Here is a 25,083-nt window from a genome sequence, read left to right on the forward strand (position 1 = left end):
GTTTTAACGGGGAGGAGCCGACAGCTGTCTGAGCTGCCTGGGGACGCCAGGGGAGCCTGTGCACGGTGACACAGGCACCGCCAGTGACACAGGGACCGCCGGGCCACCTCGGCGTCAGCCGGCACTGAGCGGCTCTGCCCCTCCCTGGGGAAACGCAGCCGACTAGCTGGTGGGACGGATAAACACGGCACTGGAGGAATTACTCAAGGTGACACGTAATTGGTGCAAAATACACAAATTCTGTGGCACATTTCAAAATTTACAAGCAAAGGGGCCCATCAGGCAGCTGGGAAAGGAGAAAATTAATCACCAAGTCTCAGGCGTGAAATTAAATTCCAGGGGAAAGAAACCTCTTTCATTACTCCCAAGCAGAAGTAAAACGCCGTGACGTGTAAATAATGACAGCGACCAGGAGGGGACCGAGGCACCGCGAGCGTGCGGGGAGAGGGGACGATGCATCCCGCGGCCACGCTGTGGGATGGTTTGGATGGGAGCGAGACCGAGCAGGTCCAGCAAGCCTGGCTGTCCCTGACCCTCTGTGGGGTTAATTCGAGGAGTTAGTGCAAGAGAGGAGCCCTGGGAAAGCCATATGGCGGGGAGCAGGGAGCTGCAGCTGACTGGCAGGAGAGGCGATGCGGCTGCGAGTCGGGCGAGCTCCCTCCCTCCCGAGCAGAGTAATTTGGGCAGTCAGCGGAGCCGGGAGCGCCCCGAGACAGGCGGCACTACGGACTGCGCCGCTCTGCTGCAGTATCGCTTGCACGTTCGTCACATCGCGTCAGGCTGCTCACATTGCGGGCTGTCACATCGCATCGCCTCGCGCCCCGTCGCCTCTCGCTCAGCTCACGGTGCCGCGCGGCACGGCGAGGGGCGGCACGGACCCCCTGCACAGCCCCCGGGCACCCTCCCACTGCTAGGATGGGCGGTGGGGATGCCACCGTGGCCCCCTGCACCCCAGGGAGATGGAGGTGAGGCTGGAAACTGTTGCCAGGTGCCTCGGTAGCACCGCTGGCACCGCATGCTCACCTGACACGGAGAGCCGGGCTCCGTTGCTCTGGCGCGTCTCCCCGCTGTACTTGTGCTTGGTGATACACCTGTAGGTGGACAAGGCATCTTCCTTCTGCACGTCCGATATGTACAAACCTCCGTAAGAAGTAATAAAAAACCTATTTTCTGGAGAGACAAAGAGGAAAGGGAGGGGAAGGGTGAGCGAGGTGGCCCTGGTGCCGCACATTCCCTCCCAGGCACCCAGCGCCCAAGGCAGGCAAAGCCTCGTGCTCGGGGCCAGGCACACAATGCAGGTCCTTCCCCACCGGCGCTGTCTCTGCCATCATGTCTGGGGTCCAAATTTTCAGGCCAGCCGGCAACTTCAGGCCAAAACGGGCAAGCAGCAGTGGCTGCAATAGCAGCCCACGCGTGTGCAATATCAGCACGTGGGTGTGCAACAGCAGCCTGTGTGTGTGCAGTATCAGCCCGCCGGTCTGCAACAGCATCCTACGCATGTGCAACATCACCACGGGGGTGTGCACAACAGAGCACGTGTGTGCAATATCAGCACGGGGGTGTGACAGCAGCCTGCGCATCCCTGGGCACTGCCTGGGCGGTGGCACTCATCCTACAGCACAAACACCTGCCCAGGCACCGAGGCAGGCGCAGGGTGTCCTTGTCCCCACCCTCAGACCACAGCCGAGCCCCGCCAGGGCCCTGCAGCAGCACGAGGAGGGGAGCGGGCACGGCCCCAGGCTGGCCGTGGGCTCGCAGCAATTCCGCGGCTGCGGATGGAGAGGGGAGCACACACCACGAAACCCATCTCCGTGTGCTGCATAGCAACGCTGCAATTAAAAGTGAATCTGTCCTGCTGAGTTAATAATTAGCTTAACTTACTTAGAAGCGTGTGAAAACAAATAAGGGCTTGAGTTGATATTTGAGCACCAGGGGGAGATTGCCAAGGCCACCAGGTAGTGCAGCACGGACACCACAGCGCTGGCCAGCAGCTTTCGGGTGGGTGTGCACAGGGGGAAAGGAGTTGTTCACTCTCCTATGAAGCCAGCCTCCCTGTCAAGCCTGACCTCTATAATTCATAATGAATATCAACAGTAATTAACATTAATAGAAAGGCCTGCACTGTGGCGCAATTGAGCAGCAATGTGGGAAGCAGGGCAAGCGGAGGTACTGGGGAGAAGCTCTGGGTGTCTGCGCTCCCCTTCCCACCTGGAAGACACCTTTCATCCTGCTCTACTACCAGCGCCAGCGGTGAGAGCGAGCCTTTGATCCCAGCTTCTGTGGGACCTCTGGGATCCTTTCAGCTGGCAGAAGCTCAGCTGGGATGGGGTGGTACATCTGTTCGGCTGCACCACGTTGCCAGCCAAGCCACCCCCTGCTGAAACACAGCGAGTGCAGATAAGCAGAATGTAATTAGCAGAGCCAAATGTTTGGAGTCGAAACCTCTAAACCTAGATTTTAAGTCAGCAATGGCTGCAAACGGCTCCTTCAAATCCCGCACCATGATGGGTAAACCAGGATCTAGGTGGTGAGGACAAACAGCTGCTTTTTCTTCCAGCACCTTTTTGAAGCACCTGGATATTCTTGATTTAGGTGGAGGACGGTGCCATGGTCAAACACTTAACAGCAGGAGAAATGCACGCGGAATATGGGGATGAAAGGAAAACCCTCCTGGAGCCTCCTGGCAGGATGGCAGAAGCCTCTCCCTGCCTGCTGCAGCAGCACTTGAGGCTACAGATCAACACAAAGCAGGGCTCTTCACCGCGAAACTGGAGCACATCCACCGCAAAAGCCAAGCTGATGGCAGCCCTGAGCCCTGCTGGCACTACCCCACTCCAGCTGCAGCTTAGCTAGATGTATGTATTTGACTCTAATTGTTTGATATGAGAGCATTAGGGACTCTAAACAGAGAAGAAATAGCAGCCTTAATAAGATACGAGCCTAGCCGAAGCTAACAGAAGGCAGAGGCTGGAAAGCCCGTGCAGATTGCCCCTGGAAGGAAAGGGAGCAGCCCTGAGATGCGCCGTGGGCTGGGGCTGCTCTCCCCACACCACCAGCAGCATCCTGCGAGCTCGGGACAAGGCTTGGAGGGGTCAGAGCTCTGCAGCCAACAACTGCAGACGCAGATTTGCCTCCTCACACTGCCAGCAGCATGCACACTGCACCACGGTGCAAGGGGACACAGGCACACGGTGGTGCCAGCCTCGTGCTCCGCGCCCTCGACCAGCAAGGTTTTAATGCAAACCTCTGTAAAAGAGAGGGGGGAGCAGTCCTGCAAGGCTACTGAAACCACATGCAAATCAAGCATTAATTTTTCATCTCCCATCAAACCAGTAAGCAAAGAGCATTGGCTGCACTGGAATTTGAGAAGGGGGGGGGGGGGGGGGGACAGTTTCTATGGAAACAGCTGCTGCGTTTTGCAAAGTGCTCCGCAGCCCCAGCTGGCCTCCCCCCGGCGCAGACACTTCTGTGCATGCCTAACTGCAGCCCCGCTCCCAGGCGCACTCGCTCGTCCTCCGGAAACAAAGGCGTGCAGGAGCGGCGTGCAACGAGGCCGAGGGGCAGCAGGGACCAGCGGCACCGCGTGCCGCCCACCGCAGGGCCCTCGGGCAGCTTCCTGGACAGAGATGTGCGAGAAGGCCAACACGAGGACGAGAGAATTGCTGACCCCGAACACAAAACCAGCCCCGTCTGATCCCACCTAGGGCCCCGCACCAGGATCCTGGTGCTCGCTGGCTTTCCCAGACCCCGTGCCCAAAGTCAAGCCTCTGAGCCAGAATGTGAGCATGGGTTCGGAGCCCAGAGGAGCCGCAGGAAGGCAGCCAACACACCAGCACCCACCCCGATACCTCTCCTTGTGGGGCAAGGCACTCCCTGGGCTCCTCTCCTGCACAGCCCCCACGTGCTGAAAGCTTCCAGACGGGCAAAAAAGCTGCAGGTTTTAGTGCCGGCCTTGCTGCCGCACAGTGACAGGAGGCATCTGCCCCCTTGCAAGCCATGCCATTGCATTAAATGTAAGGTCTACACAACCTGACAGCACAGCTTCCATTTTATTTATTTATATATTTTTTTTCCAACAAGGGACAAATAACTTGGCCGAGGAGTGCTGCACTGGTTCAAGGGAAAGATGCGGGGCAATAATTGATGTAAACGGCTCTGACGGAGACCTCACCGAAGTGACTTATGGCTCAGTTAGCTTGCGAGATTAACGTCGAAGGTCGCGGAATAAAATCAGATCTTTCTGCCTGCCAGGAGGTGGAGAAGCTTTACGGGATGCAGAGGATTAAGTACACCCACAGCCAGGCTGGAGCGATGTGCCTCTAATAACTCTTCCAGGGAGACTTTGCTGCTGCTGAGGCAATGCCTCTCCAAGCCCCCGGCTCCCCTCTCCCCCCGCAGGGCCAGCAGGATACCAAAAACGGGGAGCTGGGGCTCAGAGGGGACGGGGGTAGCTGGGAGCCCCCAGGAGCCAGACGTTGCCCCCATAAAGGGAGAAACAAGGGGGGAGAGCACAGTGAAGGCACAGAGAACGTTAGGGGGGGTCTCCTGCTGTAGGTGCTCACACGTGCACACGCGTTCTCTGTTAGTGAAACCTCTTCCACATCCAGCTGCCTGTAGTGGCCATGAAACCTCAGCGTCAGTCCCAAGGGCCTTCCAATTTCAAGAGAAAAATTACAGTCGATACAGGTTACCAGTTACTGCTCCATCCAATATAGATTTATAAAAACAATGGGGTCAGGGCTTCAGGAGAGAGCACATTTTATAGTTCATAAGACTAATGAGATAACTTTCCCTCAGTACTCTGGGGCCAATATTTCCTTACGCAGTCTATTTTAACTGCAGGAGAATCAATAGGTGCCAGCGTTTATGAATTAGCCATACTTGGAGCATATGCAACCCAAGGCATCCCGGACAAATTCAATAAATGTTTGGTGCTATTTCTGGCCACGTTTAAAGTGACAAATGCCTCCCTGGGGGACAGCCATGGAGAGGGAAGCCCCAAAGTACAAAGCCTGTGGTTTTCCCCGGCTGCTGAGGCCGCTCTCCCCATGCACCGTTTGCCCAGCACGGGACTCGAGCGGGGACAAGCAGCCTGGGCTCACCAAACCCAGCCAGGAGCGACCCCGGTCCTGTGGTCCTGGGGCTGCTCCAGCTGCCGAATGGGAGGCAGCAGGGCTGTGGCCACACACCACGGGTCCCTTTTATCCCTGCTGCCTGACCCCAGGTTCGGTGCCACAGCAAATACCTAGAGCAGAGAGCGCCTGGATTAGGCGCGAAGATTAAAGATCCATCCATCCATCCCAGAGATGTTAAATAGGAGCCGCGACTCAAGCCCAATGCAAATTTAATAAGAGCTGCACGATATCTGACAGATTTATTTACATGTTTCCCTGCACACGGGATCCCAGGGGACGTGTAAGGCAGTCACAGGCTCCCCAGCCCTTTCAAAGGAAACACATTTCTCCTACATAGCCATGCAAAGCTGAGCAGCGCAGAGCAGCCGAGCACCCAGCAGAACATTTCCACCTTGAAGTTCCGTGGGCATCTGTAAAATAACCGACTCCAGCTGAGTAAGTGGGTCATGCTTTGTACCAAAGGGCTCCCTGGCTTCTTTCTCCTCCTCCTCGATCCAGGAGGAACAGGGCTTCACTGCAACAAGAAAAACCTGCCCTAGAAACGTTGTCTCGGGGAAGCTGCGGTACCTGCACCTGCAGCACCCCGGCCACGACACGTCCTGGGGCCGGCAGCGGGGTGGTGGCACTTTTTGGGAAAGGTTCCCTGATGGCAGAGCCCAGCGCTGCAGCAGGGGCTGTGCACTCTCTCCATCCTGCTCACCGGTGCCGGGTGGCAGCTCAGTGTCCAGCACAGCACCGAGGTGCCAGCGGGCTGCAGGCACGCAGGAGCCGGAGCGCATCGTCGCACCAAGCACCAGCCTCCTTCACAAAGCTCCCAAAAAAAAAACAAAAACCAGCAGGCTGGTTTGCATCACTGCCTCATCCAGCTGTGGTGCATGCGGTGGAGGCTTCGGCAGGACCCTCCCCCTGCAGACCTAAATATCATCCATCCCTTCCCACGCACGCTCCCAGGCACCGTCCCCCCCGTGCCGGAGCAGCGGCGGCAGAAGCGCTGAATCACGGTGGCGGCTGTGGGGCACGGCAGGGAATTGAACCCCAAAACCATCGGCCCCCCTTCGCCGGGGCTGCTGAGCCAGGGAGGGGAGATCCACAAAGGAGGGATGAAAGTTGGGGAGTCATGACAGGCTTTCCGCCTCCCCTCCTTAATCTCCTTTATAAGCACGGCTCTATCTCCTCCCGTTACAGGATTAACACCCATCTCTCATTCTCCTCTTGCAACAAGATTTTATTTCTAATTACGCTGTAATAAAACTGGGCGCGCTCCCAGGGTTTCTTCCAAATGACTTGTAGACACTCGGCGAGATTGGATCCTACTTGGGCCCATTGTCAGCGCGTCTGCCTGACATTCATTAGACATGCATGAGGGAGATGTTTTAAGAATGGAATTGCATTTAAATGGGTTTCCTGAGAGGAAGAGATGAAACAAAAAAAAAAAAAAAAAGCACGGGGAGAGAGAGAGAGGGAGAGAAGAAAAAAGCAGGAGCAGTTGAGAAGCGGATGTAATTGTCACCTCCCTGTCACACAGCTGCCAGGCAGCCCCAGCGCCGCGTCCCCGTGCCCACGCACCCCAGGGCGCAGGCGGGGGCGAGCCCTGTGCCCGCGCACCCGGGGCCGAGAGCCGGGGCTGGGGCTGCCCTCTGGGGGCTAATCCCCTGCCAAATCCCACCCCGTGCACTCCAGAGCTGAAGTTCAGCAGCGGATAATTTTCTGGTGAATTAACTCTTAATGCTTTACACAATTACCTGCAGAAGCCCAGCCTGCAGGGGACGGGGGAATAAACCCAAAAGGGAACGCCGTGCTTTCCCCCAGCTTCGCGTCTGGCTCTGACCACCGGATTTATGGCCGGGGGAGAGCCGGGCGAGCGGCGGTGCATGAACACCCTCTGCAAACAACAGCTGTAAAGAGGAGTCACGCACAGCCTCCAGCTGGCAGAAGGCATATATCACCTCCTGCATGGGTGCCCCGCAGTGCCCGTGCCCTTGTCCTGCGGCAGCGGCACCGTGGGCACCCTCTGCCGGCACCGCGGAGCACCCAGCACCTCCACTCCCTGCCCACCGAGGCTCGGGGCAGAGCTTTGGGACACCCCAAACGTGGGGTGTGTGAGGCAGCCGGCAGCGGCTCCCCCAGCCCGGCGGCAGCAGGCACCACGGGGGCCGCACGCGCCGAGCTGGCACCGCTGCCCCAGCCCACCGCGGCCACCGCTAATGACGGCCACCAGCTGCTCGGATGCAATCTGCGCCGCACAAATTAATCACCTGCAGCATGGCGAGAGGAAGTTAATCTGTGCGTGGACACCCAAATCGGAGGGAGCAGAAGCCGATGAATAAATTACTCAGTTCACGAGGAAGCTGCCAGGTGAGAATCACTTTGTTAGAGCTCCCCCACACAGTGGCCCTGGTCTCCCTGCCACAAATCACCTATTATTTCCCCAAATCTTACAGGCCAAACAGCAATCTGCATCTACGTCACTTTATCAGTGCAGTGGGTTTGCTTCCTGCGTTCCTCTCTCTTTGGGCAATGAAGGCACACGGAGAAGTTTCGGTTTTGTGCACGGGGAGCTTTTTAAAACGGCAAAGCTGCAAACACGACCCTGGTAGATGCTTAAGGAAATCGTCTGCAGAAACGTTAATTTCATTTAACACGAGGAAATGAAAAATGTTGCTGTCACTTTAATGTTTTATGCATATATTACTTCCAATGCACAGTTGCCTCAGACATTCTCCTGCTCCAGTTTATCTGCTTGCAGTGTGCGGCCGTCGTGGATCTAACGAGCCGATATCTGGATGCAACTTCCCAGATACGGGGTTAGCAGTCAGCAAACTTGGGAAAACAGATGTTAAGAAAGATCTCTTTCTATTAACTCCCTTGGAAGCAGCATATCCTGCAGGGCTGGTAGGAGTTATTAAATCAAGAGTAATTATTTACCAAAGGGCCAGTCTTGGAACTCGTTTTCGTAGGAGTAAATCCAGAATTATGCTGCCTACAAAATGGGATCCACACGGGTGTAAAGGAGAGCAGAACTCGCCCCCGTGGGTTTTAGGATGCCGATGAGTCCCGGGAGCTGTTCGTGGAAGCGCGGCTGCTAAAACAGGAGCTGGATATGGGCAGTGAAATCCAGAGTATTTGGGGCTGGTTGTGTCGGTTTGGGGAAGTTATTTTGGGAACAAAACACCCATGCTAAACTGAAGGAACGGAGAGGAATCCCCGGGGGGGCGCGGGGGGCTCGGGCACAGCAGCCGGCGCTGTCGAGGAACGAGGAGGAATCCAGCTCCCGAGGTGGTCCGGAGACGCCTAATGCCAGCAGAAAATTACAGAACAGGATGAAGAGCATTACAAAATGAATAGGAGGGGACTAGAGATTTCCATGGCTAATCCTGTTAACGAGACAATTTCTTATCAAACTCATTATGTGGCAGAAAGCGGAGGGGAAGGGCGGCCGGGGAGGAGGGGGCTGGGGAGGAAAGGCAGCGCCGGGGGAAAGGACACCCCTGGGGGGGGCACCGGGGGGCCGGGGAGGCGAGCGGCTCCCCCAGCCCGGCACTCCGCGGCTCCGCGTCGCCTGCGTCACTTCAGCAAAAATTGTATTTTCATTTCCAAGGACAGCTAAATATTACTAGAATGACATTTACCACAAAATAGTGCCGTCTGCTTTCAGATATATTACGAGTCCTCTCCCAGCGCTCAGCTGCAGCGGGTAGAGATTATGGCAGGCATAAAAAAAATAAAAATCCATAGAGATAACACTCATTGCAAAAAATGATTTTTCTAGTGTAATTTTTTTTAACCTCCTATTACGATGAGCCTCGTTCTCTGGGAGGAAGCAAAATGAAAGGCTTCAGCCCACGACGTGCACTCGTGTCGGCACTGGCAGGGGGAGGCAGCGGGGGCTCCTGTGTGGCCGGGGGCTCCCCGGAGGGGCTGGGGAGCTCGGGCCCCCCCTGCCCACCGCTCCGCCGACGGCTTCCTCCTGTTCAGCTGTGCGAGAGCAGAGCAGAGCAGCCTGCCATGGCAAACTGCCACCGCCGACCGGGCTCCCTTATTCCCCAAACCTCACAGCCTCCCCTGGGCATGTTCCCCACCAGCCCCTCCGTTTTCGCCCCCGAGAGTCGCCGGGGCTTTGCTGTAACTTTGCGCGCAACGTCGATTTCTTTTTTTTTTTTTTTAATTTGCTATTTAAAAAATCATGGAACTAGTCAAATCTCATGCTAATGAGAAGAGAATCTGGATCGAGGACTGTGCAAAAATTTGCATCTCAAAGAGGAAAACAGGAAGTCGCTAAGAAAGGAAAATCCACCGCCGAGGTATCGTTTATGGCCATAATTAGGCTAATGCTGCCTCTGCCTCTGTCAGCTCATTTTCATCAGCCTCAGGGTGACGGGGGACAACGGAGAGCCCTTTGCAGCAGGGACTTCAGCCCCTGCCCACCTGGAGCCCTCTCCACCACCACTGGCCTGGTGCGTGCTGACCCGTGGTGGGCTGCTTCCCTCTTCCATCAGCGCCTTCCTGGGCTCTTAAATAAATAAAGGATGAAAATATCGCAAAAAAACTGTGCCAGGTCAGTGCTGACCTCCTCAAAGCACACGCTCGCCCAGGATGGAGACGAGGTGCCCTGGAGCTGCTCCGTGCAGGGCTGGGCACCCTCTGCGAAGGACGCGTGTGACCTCGGGAGCTCCTGCAGGGCCCCCAGCCCCCCCAGCACAAGGTGCCTTCGCACAAAGGGATAAAAAACGCAGCCCTGGCCACCCCCAGGCAGAGCTCGTCTGCCACCAGCCCACCCCGCCTGCCATCATCTGCCAGCAGAAAGCTGCAGCACAGAGCCAGCGGTGATTTTCCCCCAATTTGTATTTTTTTTTCATCAAATTTGCCCTGATTTTTTAATTGGGTTTTGTTGCTGTTGTCGACGTTGCTATACAAACAGTTTTGAATAGCTCTAACCAAGGTATTTGCTCATAAAAATCCATCATGATTGCAGAGAATGACAGAAATGTAAAATGCCTAATGAAAACAATGGGAAAAACAACAGGTACCTCAGTCCTTTCCAATCTATCAACAAACTCGGGTTATTAAAAATAAAGGAGGGAAAAAATCCTAACATTTGCAATCAAACAGGGAGAAATTTTAAAAAGACAAATACCTACATAGGAGGAAATTTGTTCCCCCCACTGAAGTCTGCAGGAGTTTTGCCATGATTATAATAAGAGTGAGGCTGCTGGATAACACCAGAATTATTTTCCCCACTTACATTGTCAAATGATCATTTTGCCCTGCAGTGAAATCTCAATAATTATAATGCTGAACCATGAAAGAACAAAGAAATAAAAAAGCTGTTTTTTCTTTCTTTTTTTTTTTTTTTTTTTTTCTGAAGGATCGGGGGGTATAACTGCAATCATGGGGCTGAGTGCAATCTTTCTCTAATTATCTTACTCAGGGCCGTGCATCAGCAGCGAGATGTCCGCGTCGGCTGAGCAAGGAGCAGCAGAGCCCGGAGCGCCCCGAGAGCGAGGCCAGATGGAGGGGATGTGCTCCAGGACGTGCCCACCGTGCCGGGGTTCCCTCCCCATAAATCCCATGGGTTTAGGGCAGCAGGGTCCCAGCACGACGCAGCCCCAACCCCTTCCCTGCAGGGTTGTGCAGGAGCCCCGCCGGGACGTCCTGCAAACCTGCAGCACCCCATGCACCGAGCTGCACGGCTCCCAGCTCCTAACGGAGGAAAACCAAGGGGAAATAAAAGAGAAAAAGGGAACAGAAAAGGGGGGGCGGGGGGGATAAAGAACGGGAACAAGAAAAACAAGACGACAGAACGCTTGCTCCACAGCCCTCGGCTAAATTACAAACCGGTTTACTGAGGTGGAAAGCTGCAGTGAGCTGAGGAGGAATATGTGGAAACCATCTGCAGATTTAAAAATAATCTATTTTACGATCACCCTCGAACATATTCTATTGCAGAAACCAAATAGGATTTGTTGTTGTTGTTTTTGTACAAACTGTTAGGGAAAAATTACTAGAAACATGCAGGGGGTTTTGCCTTCTTGAGTACTGAGAGTCTAAATATGCCCTTCCTTATGTTGAGAATAGTAACAGTCATCTTAAAATTAACTTGGTCTGCATCAGAGCTTAAAACAGTTGCAATTCAGAGCCTGCAAAAAGCAGGACAAACCTGCGCTGGGATATCTCGCGCTTCTAGCTGACAGATGTCTTCCTACATACAGTAAATATAGGTCGGCTTTTCCTACCCGGAGAACTGTGTATCTTAATTAACCAGGCCACTAGCAGCATATGTAATGATTTTTTGCAGCTTGCTAAGTAAACCTTGCCTTGATGAGACGCAGGAAACATAAAACGCGCGTGTGAACGGAGCCGTCTCCTCCTGACCTCACCTCCAGCCCCAGCCCCAGCAGCTCCAGCGAGCCCGGCGGTGCAGCTCCAGCTGTTATTTCACGCCACAAAATCTGCCTAACAAGACAAAACGGGCGCAGAGGCACGCGTCCTGCTCTGTGCTGAGTGCAGCCCATGGTCTCGCCAGCCATCAGCCCCGACCCCAAGTTGCCAGCCACCCCCAGAGCTCAGCTTTACGAACGGCAGCCAGAGGGGGTCATTAAGCTTTGCAGACTACAACCTCACTCCGCGTTGTAAGCCACTTCTGGATTAAATTATCTCCAGGCTCGGAGAGCCAGAAACAAATGAGCTAATGAAATTCATGCTGCATTATGATGAGGGCTTGCCAAAGCAGCTGCGGGCGGGCGCTGAAGTCGGGGCGGTGGGCGCAAGGACGGCGAGTGGTGCACCCCCACCAGTGCCAGCCCCGCTGTCTGCAGGCACTGGGTGTCCCACGAGGGCACCAGTGAATGCAGACGCCTTGCCACGGCCTCCTCCAGCAGGTCTCCATGGATGCAGACCAGGCCATCCACCTCAGCCCCGTGCTGTCTCCAAGCCCCGTTGGGGCCATGCAGTGATGGCACCGTCCCTCCGCCTCCAAGGCGCCTGCATTTGGGTCGTGACAAAGGTCATCGCTGAAACCTCACGCATGCTCGTCCCGATTCAAAGCACGCCAGCATCCCTTGGGATGAAAGGTGCCACAAAGCATGAGGATGAGGAGCAGACGAGCGTGCCAGGCAGGGAAGGTGAACGCAGCGCTCGGTTGCCTCTCACTAGCACAAGTCTGCCGTCATCTCGGGCATCTGCAGCAGCATCCTCCCACTCTGTTTACGTGCATAAGCAGGGCTCTCACTCGGAGATGCTCGCCATGCTTCTCACAGGGGCTGCCAGCACCTGAGATGGGGAGCAGGGGAGGAAGTTTTACAGCAAAACTCAGCCCCACCTTCAGGACCAGCCAGGAGGAGAGGCACGTGCGTTGAGATGCAGCAAAAGGGAGGAAAATGGACTGACCTGTGGGACCCAAGGGGAGCAGCTGCTTGGCAAAGCCCAAAATGTTTATGCTGGGGATGCTCTGACTCCAAAGAAAATGGAGTGAGAAGTTTCCTAGGACTTGCACAGGGAAGCGTGGAGGCCAGGGAGCTCTCGCTACAAAATGGAAATGTGCAAGAGCCCTGCAAATTGCTGCATTGTACCGGGCTGAAATGGATCCTGCTAAAGCCCAGACCACCTTTTGATCTGACGAGGAAAGCCAAAAGCCTCATACAAGGAGCTTCCGTTGCCTAACGTGCAGGATTAAAGTTGAATGACCCTGTGCTGTTGTTGTGCCACTGTCCCGCGTGTCCAGGCACAGACAGGCCAGCGTGGTGCATCCCCTCCATCCCTCCCTGCTGCTCAATAGGGGGAAAAAACAAGGGAAGTCAACTCGAACAAAGAGCAGAACTTCCTCCCTGCTCATTAGCACTGGAAAAGCAGCAGAAAAAAAAATCCCCAGGACATAACATCCTCTTTGACTGTGAAGTCTGAATGGCTCGGAGAGCGGTTACATTTATTCTTTGCATTCCCCCTTGCACAAAGAGTCGGTGTGCATATTTTTTATTAAGAAAGCACAGATGCGAGCCCATACCAATGAGCGTGCTCCCAAAACACTTAGCCTGCGTGCTGGGTCTGCAAAATCCTGCGCTTGGGCAGGCAGATGTCTGCAGACCAGAGCCCTCCCCTGGGCACAGGCACGGGCAGACCCCATCTTCCCGTGCCACAGGCTGCATGCAGTCACCCTGCCCGGCTCGTGTCATGCTCCGGATCCTTTTTGCTCTGTCCCCACCTCTGGAAGCAGCGTGTCTGAGGCAGCTCCCCCCGTCCTGCCTTTCCCACCTGGCCAAAGCTCATGGAGCTGGCGGCGGGGCAAGGAGAGGCATCAGCTATGCGCACCTCCCCTCTGCTCCCCGAGCACTGTGGCTCACCGCTGGTAATGAGCCCACGGATCGAAGTGCATGGCACGGGTGAATTGAGCCATCTCTTTTGAAGGGGAAGAGAAGGGAGAAATGTCTTTGCAGCCACAAAACCGCCAGTGGTTTGCCATGAGCCCTCCTCTGTTCACCCACGTTTTAGGGTTGGAAAGGTTCAGAGAGCGGCCGGGGAGCTCTGTGCTTTCAGCAGGGGAAGCAACGCGCTGGCTGCACCCGCGCTGCTCCCTGCCGCAGAGATAAGGCACAAATTAAATAAAGAAGCAGCGGTTCCCTACGCGGGGACTCCAGCGATAGCAGTGTGGCTGGGAGGAGGAGCCCTGCTCCTGCACGGCGCACGATCAGCCACATCTTATCAATAATTATTAAGACAAGGCAAATGTATGTTGACCTAGTTACAAGTCCAAGAGAAAAAGCAGCGGCGGGGGCCTTGTTAAATCCCCCGCAGCTCGCCCAGCTGGCTGGCCCGCCCGGCCAAACAATACCCGGGTACATCTGGCAGAGTTCGTGCAGGGCTTTGGCACCTGGACCATGAATTACGGCCACGCTGAGTGCAGCAGCCTGACCCAAGGTGCTCACTCCATGGCACTGAGAAGGCGCAGAGGTGCTGGGCACACAAACCAGGACGGCACGAGTAAGTCCCACCCGAGCTGTAATCCCCCTGAGGAGATCTCTTTCACGGTGAACAAGGCTGAGAGTGTGCTACCGAGGCCAGCTGATTACTGTTATTGTCAGCATATTTAGCGCTTGTCACAAGGCAGCAGCTTTAACAGAGAAGCACACTCAGTGCTGCCCTGCCTCCTTCAGCGGGGCGACAAGCACCGCGGCGCTGGAGGGCCGCTTGCCCCTCTTGGCACGTGGGGACCCTCTTCTCCGAGCACGCAGCCGCGCACCGCGAGCATCGCCTGGTGGGGACGGCTCCTGCCCAGGCCCCAGGAGGAGGGGGATTGAGAAGTGGGGGCAGAAGCAGCAGGGGCAGGAGCAGCAGGGTACCAGGGCTCACTGCGCACCTGGATTTTGCCTCCCCAGGACTCAGCCTAGTCGGGTTGGTAAGTGGCAAAATGCCTCTCAGGTCTCAGCCCAGTGCCGCTGGCTTTGCACCAACCACCTGGAAAACCAACCCTCGGAAATCCTTGCTGGTAAATTTTGCCAGGTAGCAGACTTGCAGCAAGTAATGACGGGGGCAGGACAGCTGCAGCGATCCCAGCAGCAGCTCGCCGAACCCATCGCAGTCCGCTTGGACGGTGTTCGAGTTGGAGGCGAGGCTGCCGGGAGCAGAGGAGAGCAGCAGTGCAGGACGGGGGGCTCCGCCAGACCCCCAGGGACACAGGGGGACGCTCCCAGCCTAACTCCCTGCTATCTCCGCCCGGCTGCAGTCTCAGCAGAGTGAGTAACAGTTTATGCTTCGAGGATGTTGGGGAAACACTGCAGGCAGCTCCAAGGGGGATCACAGAAATGACTCAGGGCTGGAGGAGTTACTCAGATCCCGTGGGATGCAGCACGGTCACCTGAGTCCACCTGTGAGGGGTGACTTGGTCACCGCACAGGCCTGGGGCACCAAGAGATGTCCAGCACCTTCCCTACAGCTGCCCGGCAGCACCCTGGGCCTGAAGCTGAAGTTAGGCAAATCCAACCTTGAAATAAGATGCAATTTCCTAGCAACAAGTAATGAAATGCTGGGGCAGCTTACCAGGAGGGCTAGCAGACTCCGCATGGAGTCTTTAAATGAGATGGGATTTTTAGATGATGTGCTTTCATTTGCCTTCTGAGCACCCCGGGCAGGAGGGCAGGGCGGCCAGCGCCTCGGCCATGAAACGTGGGAAGCCGGCTGTGGGAATCTGCTCCCTCGCTCAGGATGCCACCATCCCTTTGGGGCAGATCAGAAGGGTGCCGGGGAGATGCTCACCCCCCAGCCATGCCAGCTCGGAGCATCCCTCGGGGCAAGGGACGAGAAGACAGTGCAGATGCTGTCACCGCTGGCCCAGGGGGACACCTCCTCGGCCACTGGCCTCCTGCCTGAGGCTCCCTCCTGCTCTTCACGGTTCAGCAGTGCCTCTGCACCATTCCCTGTGCCAGGAGAGCCCAAGGCCTCAGCACCGGCCTCAGCAGCTGTGGCTGCCCTTGCCCGAGCTGGCTGCCATGGGAAAGGGGGCGCCAAAGCCAGGGAGCCACCGGGGCCGGGACAACCCAGGAGCGCAGAGATGGCAAGGGACATCATGCCCTGCTCCACAGGCCACAGACAACAGGACACACAGCCCTAAAGGTCTCGGTGGGAGGCCACCCCCCAAACAAGAGCCCTGCTGCCCAGGACAGGACCTGACCTCCACCCTCCCCAGCCTGGGAATGCTCCCACCTCGCCCCCCCAGCCCCTGCCCAGGTCCTGCTGCCCCTGCGGCGCTGCAGCCAGACGCAGCATCCAAAAAGCCTGTCAGAAGTGTTGGCATACAAATTATTCATCTCTTTCAGCTGCTATTCAAGCCTAGCTGGCCACCGTCCCCAGCAGCTGCTGCCTCGTATACGCGCCTCCAAAGCCCTTCTGCGGGGATGGGCAAAGGGCAGTGTTTCGATTTTGGGAGCACAGGGGAGAAAGCGCAGCAGTGCTGTAAAGCCATGCACAGAGGCTCCTAATCCGAAAGCAGCAAGGACTGCAACATGAGCAGGGTTTGCACAGCCAGCAGAGCAGAGAGCTGTGCCTGTACCGGGCAGGGCGAGCAGGGTTTTGCTGCACAAAGCTGCGCTCGCTGCTCCGAGGAGCTCTCCCAGAAGGGCGCGGGTTGGCGATGCTCCTCCCCGACACGCTGTAACGGGTGCACGAGCTACACTAGCGGCGCCAATACCCAGCCAATTCACAAACATTTTATTCATAAAAACACTGCAAAGTTCATGCGCATTCACTAATTACTCAACCTGCTGCTCTGTCAGGTGAATAATGAAGGGAAAAATAATCAACGATGTGCTCAAAACCACACCGAGAGATGCACTGGCTGCGTTACTGCAGCACTCTGCTTTGCATACAGCCTCTCGGAGCAGACGTGTCCCCGACAGCCATGCTGTTGGTGTGTACAAAAGCACTGCACACCAAAGAGCAGCCTGTATTCAGCTGGTGCCCAGTGCCGGGCAGTGCCTGAAGCCCCCACCCACAGCCTGCAGGGTGAGAGCTGTTACCCATGGGGTGCTGCCCGCAGCCGGGATTTTGGGTAGGGTGCAGTGGCCCCCATCGGACATGGGTGGCTGGCACAGGATGGGTCACACTGAAGGAAGGTGCTCTGCTGCCTGCTTGAGCCTGCACCCCGAGCATACCCGTCCCAGCCCCATGGCATGGGCACAGGGCTCGGAAAGCAGCGAGGAGCCCTCGCCTCCTTGGAGCACTGCGTGAGCCCAGCCGGTCCTTGCTCTCTGCAGCACTGCTAATTACCACGGCGTTTCCAGAGGGTGAGAATAATTAAAGCACCTAGCCTTTCCCCTTGGTGGGCTGCATGGGGAAGGGGAACCAGGAAGGTGACGTCCCGACTTCCCCAACTCCTTCAATCCTCCGAGGAACCAGCCCCAGGCCCCAGCACGGTGTCACCTCCTCGGCCCGTGGTGGTCCCCCATGCCCTTGTCTCGGCACCCACAAGGGGTCTGCACCCCCAGCAAAGCTGGAACCAAGCAGCGGTGCCTCCGCGGAGGGGAACGGGAGCGCACTTCGTCTGAAGCGCCACCTCCCCTGCGCACAGCATAATCACGTATAGGTGAGGTGAGGAAGGAAACAAAAGCCAGCAATAAATCACTACCCTGCTGCTACCCGAGGAGATATAATTAAGTTTATGCCTAGAGTGGCTTTGCTGACGGTAGTCCTGGAATGAGATAAACATAACGCATGAGGTTAGGCTGTAATAATACAAGTGCAGATTGGCAGGTGATACGTTTGCTTAGCGATGGTCCTCAATTAGTTAGCTGCAATTTTCACACGCGAGCAATGGGGGAGAGAGCCAGCAGGTTTCCGGAGAGCCGCGCGCCTGCGGAGGCAGAGCCGGGACGCGTTCACGAGGGGCTCTGCCCGCTCCCGGCACGGGTGGCCCGGCCACCCACCGCCACCCACAGGCACCGGGCTGCCCCTGCTTCAGCCCAGGCTTAACTTTAAGCACAGGAAATGTCCACTGAGCCCCAGGGGATTATTCACGGGCTCAGATGCTTGCTCTGTAGGCCCAGAGCGGGGATGCTGAGCATCTCTGTCAGTGTTTTGGGAGAAAATTTCCTAGCGCTTTCTAAATGTTCTCCTCCGTTCTCTTACAAAAAAAAAAACAAACCAAACCAAACCAAAAAAAACCACCACATATTACTTTTCAGTTAGTTACATAAAAGAGCTTCTTTTTTTTTTTTTTTTTTTTTTTTTGTAGCATGCAATAATTGAAGACGATCCCAAAACAAGAACGAATTTTCAAAGTGGCTTAGCCTCAAAATATTTTCCAGTTCTTGTTATTTTCTATCTGAGAGAGCCTCGTTCCACCCTTCCCCATGCTGCTTGGAAGTTTGCAGGCGGCGTTTTGATGAAGGCACTTCTGCAGGGTTACACAACCCGGTGGGGGCAAGAATTCCACCAAAAAACCATCCCTGGCCCTGCCTGCACCCAGAATCCAGTTCTGGCCATTGGAGATGTGTGGCCATGCCAGGAGGTGCTGGGCACAGCCCAAACCCAGTGGGATCAGAAGGGGATGGTGCCCAGGGACGGATCCTGATGCACGAGGGCTGTGCCGCAGTCGATGTCCAGCCCCAGCCCTGCTCCTGTGCCTCTGGATGCACGCGGCGCGGCCCCGCTGGGATGCGAGCACCCAGCTGCCATCTGGGCAGATAACCGGATTTTTTACATGCGTGCACGAGAGAGGGGGTGGGGGAAGGCTGGGGAGAAACCAGGCTGCAAAATGAATTCAGCATCAATTATTCTAAAATATGCGTGTTAATATGGGAAGGGCTCCACGGCTGCATCCATCTCCACTTCTGTTAATTTCGAGCACCAAAATGTGACCTGGGAAGATGACAGCATCTCACGTCTCAGTTACACAAACACGAGCCTGGGAAAGGGGGTATATTAAAAAGGGAGACAATGCTGCATATTAAAATACCACAGATGGAGCTTTCCGCAGCCCTTGCAGTCTGCCTCGGAGATTATTGCTGGGCCATATTGTATTAAAAATGGGGGGTGGGTGTGTTATTTATTTAATTTTTAAACAAATTCCATCTCCTACTCACGCCGGATGGATAAAGTGAGCTCTTGAGCTCCAGCCAGCTTTTCCAGCAAACCCACATGAAAAATGCATTTTCATTAATACAAACTGTTTGCAGTAGGTAAATTAATTCTGGAAATGGTTTTCATACATGGCAAATTATACGTTCAGTGAAAACACTAGACGACACTCTACAGTCATAATAAAAGCCCTGCGTCTCCTTTAATGAATCGGGATTGCCAGGTAAAAGGAGCCCGCTCGAACAATTAAACAAACAAACCAGTAAATAGCAGGGCAGAAACCCACCAGTGCCAGCAGCGCCGGGGGCTGCTGGGCTCCTGCAGGCACCACGAGCACCAGCCCCGTGGGCACACAGGGGGAAAGGTGCTGGGGAAGCGGGGCTGGAGCTGGGCAGGGCTTGGCGTGGCCAGAGGAGCAGGATCTGACCCCATGGGCTCGGGGAGCAGGAGGGGAAGGAGGAGCCGTGCCCCGTCCCGGTGCCAGCACCATGCAATGGGAGGGGATGTTCGGGAGGACAGGGTGAGGAGCACGGCACAGCCTGCAGGAACGGGACTGAGCCCGAACCCGGGGCTTTCTGCTCCGAGTTTCCATTTTATTCCCCAATCTGACGATGTCTCCTTTAACAGCCCAGCTTCCGAGTGCCTGCTTACGGCAAGGGAAGCGATATATAATTGATGAAATCACGATGTGCTACAGCCCCAGCCCAAAGACATCTGTTCCGCACGTAGCCTCGCTCAGGTGCTGTCACAGCGCATTTACCGCAGCCTGGCAGCGACCGGCCGCGTGCGCTGGCGCCTGCACGCCTGCGATGCTGCACCTCTCGGAAGGCATTGCTGGGATCTTTGTGCCTCTCTGCCTCCTCTGCCCGGCCTTTCAGACTTATTTCCTTAAGGCTGCCCCAGCTGCTCACCCTGCGATGCCGGAGCCTGCACCCAGCCACCTGGCGATGCGTTTTGGGGTGAAGACACTGCTGAGCCCCCCTTGCTGCACCCTTCCAGCACCCCACCAAGTGGCTGCCTTCTCCTGGGCACTGCAGACACCAGGAGCAAGCCTTGGAGGAACTGGGAGAGCGGAGCAAGCATCGATCCCCTCGCTTGCCACGGGGAACTTTGAGAGCCACCGAAGGAGGGGGCAGCGTTTCCTAACAGCCTGCCGCATCAGCAAACAAAGCCTGATAAAGGATCTTTTAGTCACCTCTTAATTACATATTCCGGGTACATTACGGAAGGAGAAATGCATCTCAGGTCACTGCCTGTCACCATGACAAAGGCCTGTGATGAGTTCTGGATTCAAAATATTTGCACTAATTATCAGCACAGCTCCCCTTTGAAAGCACTGGGAGGGAGGTGGCGTCTCACCCTGGGGAATCAGCTCGGAGGCTGCACGGGTTTCGCTGCACTACAGATAAATATACTCGTGCGCCTGTGTATTTTTACCAACGTGCCCGCTTATGTATCCATGGAGAAAAACCTATAAATGCCTAACACACGGCTTGTGGGGCTGGGGAGTGGGAGCGGCAGGAGTGGGGCTGCTTCCCACCAGCGGCAGGCGGTGGTGGCAGGGTGCTGGGCTTCAAAAGGGGGTGCAGGAACCCAAACCCCACGGTGGTTGCTGCAGCCACGGGAAGCGAGCGCCCGGGCACGCGGCAGCCCGGGGCCAGACAAGAAAATGCTGCATGCAAATTCAGACTGACCTTTAATTAGTGCGTAAGTAGGCAAAAGGAAAAAACAAAGCCAAACCAACCCAAACCGATCAAACCACTTCCCCGGGCACCTTCCTTTTGTTAGGCGCAGCAGGAGTCCCGGTGTGCCCAGGCCAGTGACACTCGGCCAAGAGCCAGGGGTGCCACCGCTGCACCAGCCCTGCCACCGCCCCCGGTGGCACTGCCCCAGGACCCCAGGGCTCCCCGCAGGGCAGGCAAGTGCCACATTTCTCCTAGTCACAGGCCACGATCGGAGGAGCAGAGCAAAGTGACACCTTGGGGATGCCGGTCCTTGTCCGGGTCGCACCTTGATGCCAGTCCCGCGGGACTCCGAATGCACCGAAGGCAAGCAGGGCACACGCCGCCGAGCTGCCCCTTTTCTCAGCAAGCATTTAATCTGACTGGACAGGAGCAAAACCATGTAGATATAAATGGGGCAAGGAGAAAATAGCATGCTTCAGGTTCCTCGGGAAAGCATATGGGAACGGGAGACTTATTAATAAATTCTTCTTTGTTCTGTATTGTCTGTGATAAATAGCCACACTCAGCATCAATAACGGCAAACATCCTTGGGAAAGAGAGACACGCAGAAACCCATCACACCGCTGAAAGCAGAGAATGGATTCAATTTCAGGTTTGAAGGCAAATTTCACAGTCCTAAACAAAATTATCTGAGGGGGGCTGCTGCAGCCACATGCGTAATAAATGTAAGGTTATGGCTGCTAAACCAGGAGAACGTCTCCCAAGAGTTGCAATACCTTAAGCTGAAGGACAAGGAAGAATAGCCCCATTCGGGATGATGCTCTTGGAAAAATAACATTTATGTTTCCAAATAAAAAATGTTTTTATTAAGGGAACACAACACTTCTGGAATTTTATGGCCCCAGAGATTACTCAAACTCCCACCCCTTCGCTGGCATCCAAAAGTAAATTTCCATGAGATTTAAACACTGCTGAGGCCTCAATAATTTGGGGGTAGGAGGGAAGAGAGAGCAGCAGCAAGAGACGCTCCTAATGGTGCAGACATGAAAAATGCTGCTTTATTTTTTGATGATTGCATTAGATTTTTTATCGCAGAGATGAAAAACGAGCGGCTCCCACCGCCTAACTCACTGCCTGGGGACTGGAGCCCTCTCCGCGGGCAGCCCGCAGGGTTTTGGAGGAGCCCCTGCTGCGGGAGAGCAGCGAGCTGGGTACGGGCCTGTGCTCAGGGCGTGTAGCAAAGGGTGCTTGCAGGTGGGCTGCTGTAAAGGCAATAAAATAACGGGGAGGAAGGGCCCGGGTGCAGGGATGGCTCTCTGCAGAGCCCAGGGCTCCCTCCCACGGTCGCGCGACCTCCCCGGGGAGCAGCATTGCACCAGCACACCAGGGACACGAGGGGATGCGGTCGGTGCAGTTCACCTCCCAGAGCAGTTTCCTGTGGGATACCACCTGGATGGAAGATGAAGCCCCCGTGGCCACAAGCCCAAGGCCAGCTCTGGCGCTGCAGGCAGGGCAAAGCTTTCCTCCTGCCTCGTGGCTGTGGGGCACGGCGAGCTTGTGCACGCACACTGTGGACCGTATCTGAACAAAGCAGCTCCTCCCAACACCACTAAAAGCTCGGCGCTGCTGCTAACTCCCCGTGGGCAACTCGAGGTTTCAAGACCTCTGCCACAGAGGCAAATGGGTCTTGCTGGAGTTTAACCTGCCTGAAAGGCACAAGTACTAAAGGAAGCAATCCACTCGACAGCCTTGCATCAGGGCAACCCCCGTTTTCTTTCTTGTTAATCCTCTGCTCTGCAACCACTTTTTCTCATGCTTTACCTTGGAGTGCTGTAAGTTTGAAAGGATAAAGTGCATTAAGAGTTTTAACGCCGAGGAAGATATCAGCCTGACACTTTAATAACACTAATGCTCTGGAATTTGCAGAATTATCACTGTAATGCATATCTCAACAACAGCCCCTGCAGCGTGATTAGTACAAGCTCTGTACTGCCTCGATCACCGTGGGCTCTTCTGGTGCTCAGGGTAAAGAGCTCAGCCCCTTTCATGGTGCCCAAGACAGACGCCGATTTTCCAGAGCAACATGCAGAGCCCCCCTGGGCATGTCCTCTCCATCTCTGCACGCTGCCGAGCACTCCACCTTTCTGTTCTGCATCCTGCAGAATCATTCCCAAGTCACTGCTGACACATCCCACAGCTCAGTTTAATGTTCCTCAAATGACTTGGTCCTTTGCCTGTGTCAAGTCTGAAATCCATCCCAGGTCAGGGCACGTCAGTCAGCAAGGACCAGATGCAAATGTCTCTCGGTGTCTCTGCCCCCAAACACCAGCGAAGCTCCATCACCAAAAACCTGCTGAAGCCCCTGGTCCTGCTTCCTCAGAGGAATTGTTAAGGCTTTGCATTTTCTGTCCCCCCCCTTCTCTTATGCCTGAGTGAAATAAAACCCTAAAGGCACTAAAAGCATCCATCAAATTCAATGCAAAAATGTAGATTTACTCAAAAATTATACACCCACTAATCTATAAAAATATAGCCAATATCCAGCGAAAGCCAAGGCTTTCTGGAAAGTTAAGACAGTGATGGAAGGGAAGAAATTGCTTCTTTTCTGCCTGTGAAACACACACAGGCTGCTTTGTAAGGCTGATGGCGATGGGCACCAGGGTGCTCCTCTGACTTCCAACCCACACTCTGGGACAGGGCTTAACGAGCTGCAATTTGAAAGCAAAGTTAAGCAGAGGCTAAAAAGGAGCTTAAGCTTCACATGCAAAGTCAAATGCAAAAGTAAATAAGTGGCAGGAAGCCCGAGGAGTAAATGAGAGCGTTACATCTTGTGTCTAATGAGTGACACCAGGTAACGCTGGCAAATTGCTCACCTAGAGACAGCAGCACTGAATCGCTGATGGATGAACAAGCTCTTTTTTTTTTCCCCTTCATCAGCACACATCACAGGCAATGATAGAGCATGTTTCTCTGATGGTGCTGGAGATTGTCACAATCATTTTCTAAATCCAGTTCAGCTAGTAATATTTTGGTGAAAAAAAAAAAAAAAACAAGAACAAGCAGCACTAAGTCAAATCCTCTGCCGGTGTAAGCTGGAAAAGCTCCCCAGGGGCCGGCTAAAATCAGCTGTGTGCCTCTCACCCTGGGCTGCTCGGAAACACGATCCTACTGGAAATAATCAACGTGTGCGAGGCAGGGGCAGCGCGTGCTTGATGCGATGCCAATGGGCAACATGAAAAGCACCGAAGTAGCTTAGAGAGAAAGACACCTTAATGCACCAGAACAAGCCCATCGTGGCGGATCTTTAGCCAGCGTTACGTAAAAAACCTGCAACACTTCCCCAGCACTTCCCCAAAACCCGGGGCGGTGCGCACGAGGCCCCGGCGCTGCCAGCGGTGCCGTGCCCGGCTGCGGCGCGCCGTCACGTGGGGAAGCCTCACGGCTGGGCTGCGATGCGTAAAGGGATTTACAGATGTAAAGCCACATCTCGATAACGCTTGGAACAAATCCCTGACATTCTTCACACAGCTCTGCACTAACAGGTTAGGCTCTACCAGAGTGGAAACGCCGCGGCTCCCCGCTATCTCGGCGCTTCCACTCCCATTAACCCTTTGGAGACTTCTCCACTCCGAGGCGAGGTGCGGTGGGGTCCTCGGTGCCAGGACTCTCCCCGCCAACAATTAAGCTCCGGTCGGGACTAGCCATTTGCATGCAGTTCATTTGTGATGCAGAAAAGCTTGAACCTGTCATTACTGCTTGGCATCAGTACAGCGCTGTGAAAAGGCACCGCTCGGAACATGCGCACAGCGCTGCACCCTATTTTCTTTAATCTAGGCTAAAATGACAATGAGAGAAAGCAGGAGGGAGGAAGAGGGGAAGGGGAAGAGCATCTTTTCCATAAACAAGAGTTCAGGCCTCTAACAAGCCAGGCGCAAGTGTTCTGCTCAGCTCTCCGAAGGTTTGTACAACTGGGGCCCTTTGCTGGCGATCCCTCCCAGCACACAGGCACCTCGTCATTTTGCTGATGATACTGGTGGATGTCTGCGTTTTGGAAGCACAGGATTGCTGCCTGCACCCAGCCTCTCCAGCATCTTGTCCTCCTGCAACCAGCACCCGACACAAGGAGCAGAGCACCAGGAATCCGCGTGCAGGCAGATGTGGGCTAAGCCGAACGGCCAAAGATCAGCTGAAGCCCTGCCTGCAGCAGGAGGTTTACCCGCTCTGTCAAAATGCATGCCGTTACCTACCCTCACTCTGCAGCATCCCCTAGCATGACAGCATCCATTGCTTCGTGCTAATAACGTGACCCCCGTGACTGCTTGGGGCAAGGCATGGGCAGCGTGGAAGAGGTCTGCCCTGGGCCAGCTGGGAGCTGGAAGCCCTTGGGCCACGCAGAGCACGGTGCTGGCAGCACAGCCCTGGCTGTCACCGTGCCTGTGGGCAGTGGCCCCCCAGCCCAGCCCCACGATGCTCAGGTGATTTAGGAGCCCAGCTCCACCATGATTCGTAGCCGGCAGGGAACCGAACTCCCTTGTTACCTTTCAAATGAGCGGAGCTACACATGAATATTAAACACCACCTCGTTTCAGTCCCAGGAAAAAAAAAAATGAAAAAAAAAAACAGTCTTTGAGAATCCCTCATTAAGATGTGCTGGGCGAGTTGCACAGGGAGCCCGAGAGCCAATTAAGCGGGGCTGTAAC

General features: G+C 55.2%; 1 protein-coding gene and 1 long non-coding RNA gene across 6 annotated transcripts in view; one reads left to right on the forward strand and one right to left on the reverse strand.

The window, feature by feature from the left end:
- The window catches only part of DSCAML1 (DS cell adhesion molecule like 1), a 100,948-nt gene that overhangs the window by 27,753 nt on the left and 48,112 nt on the right, over nt 1–25,083 (reverse strand). For all 5 annotated transcript variants that reach the window (XM_080567639.1, XM_080567640.1, XM_080567641.1 and 2 more), the window contains one exon: nt 1,024–1,170. In XM_080567639.1, the coding sequence (XP_080423765.1) occupies nt 1,024–1,170 (147 nt within the window). The remainder of the gene's footprint in view (nt 1–1,023; nt 1,171–25,083) is intronic.
- LOC308182670 lies at nt 1,177–23,442 on the forward strand. Its single transcript, XR_013942011.1, has 2 exons — nt 1,177–7,490; nt 10,564–23,442. It is a non-coding gene; the product is annotated as an uncharacterized lncRNA (long non-coding RNA).

Source organism: Anser brachyrhynchus (assembly GCF_964034855.1).
Source record: "Anser brachyrhynchus genome assembly, chromosome: 25".
Classification (NCBI taxonomy): domain Eukaryota; kingdom Metazoa; phylum Chordata; class Aves; order Anseriformes; family Anatidae; genus Anser; species Anser brachyrhynchus.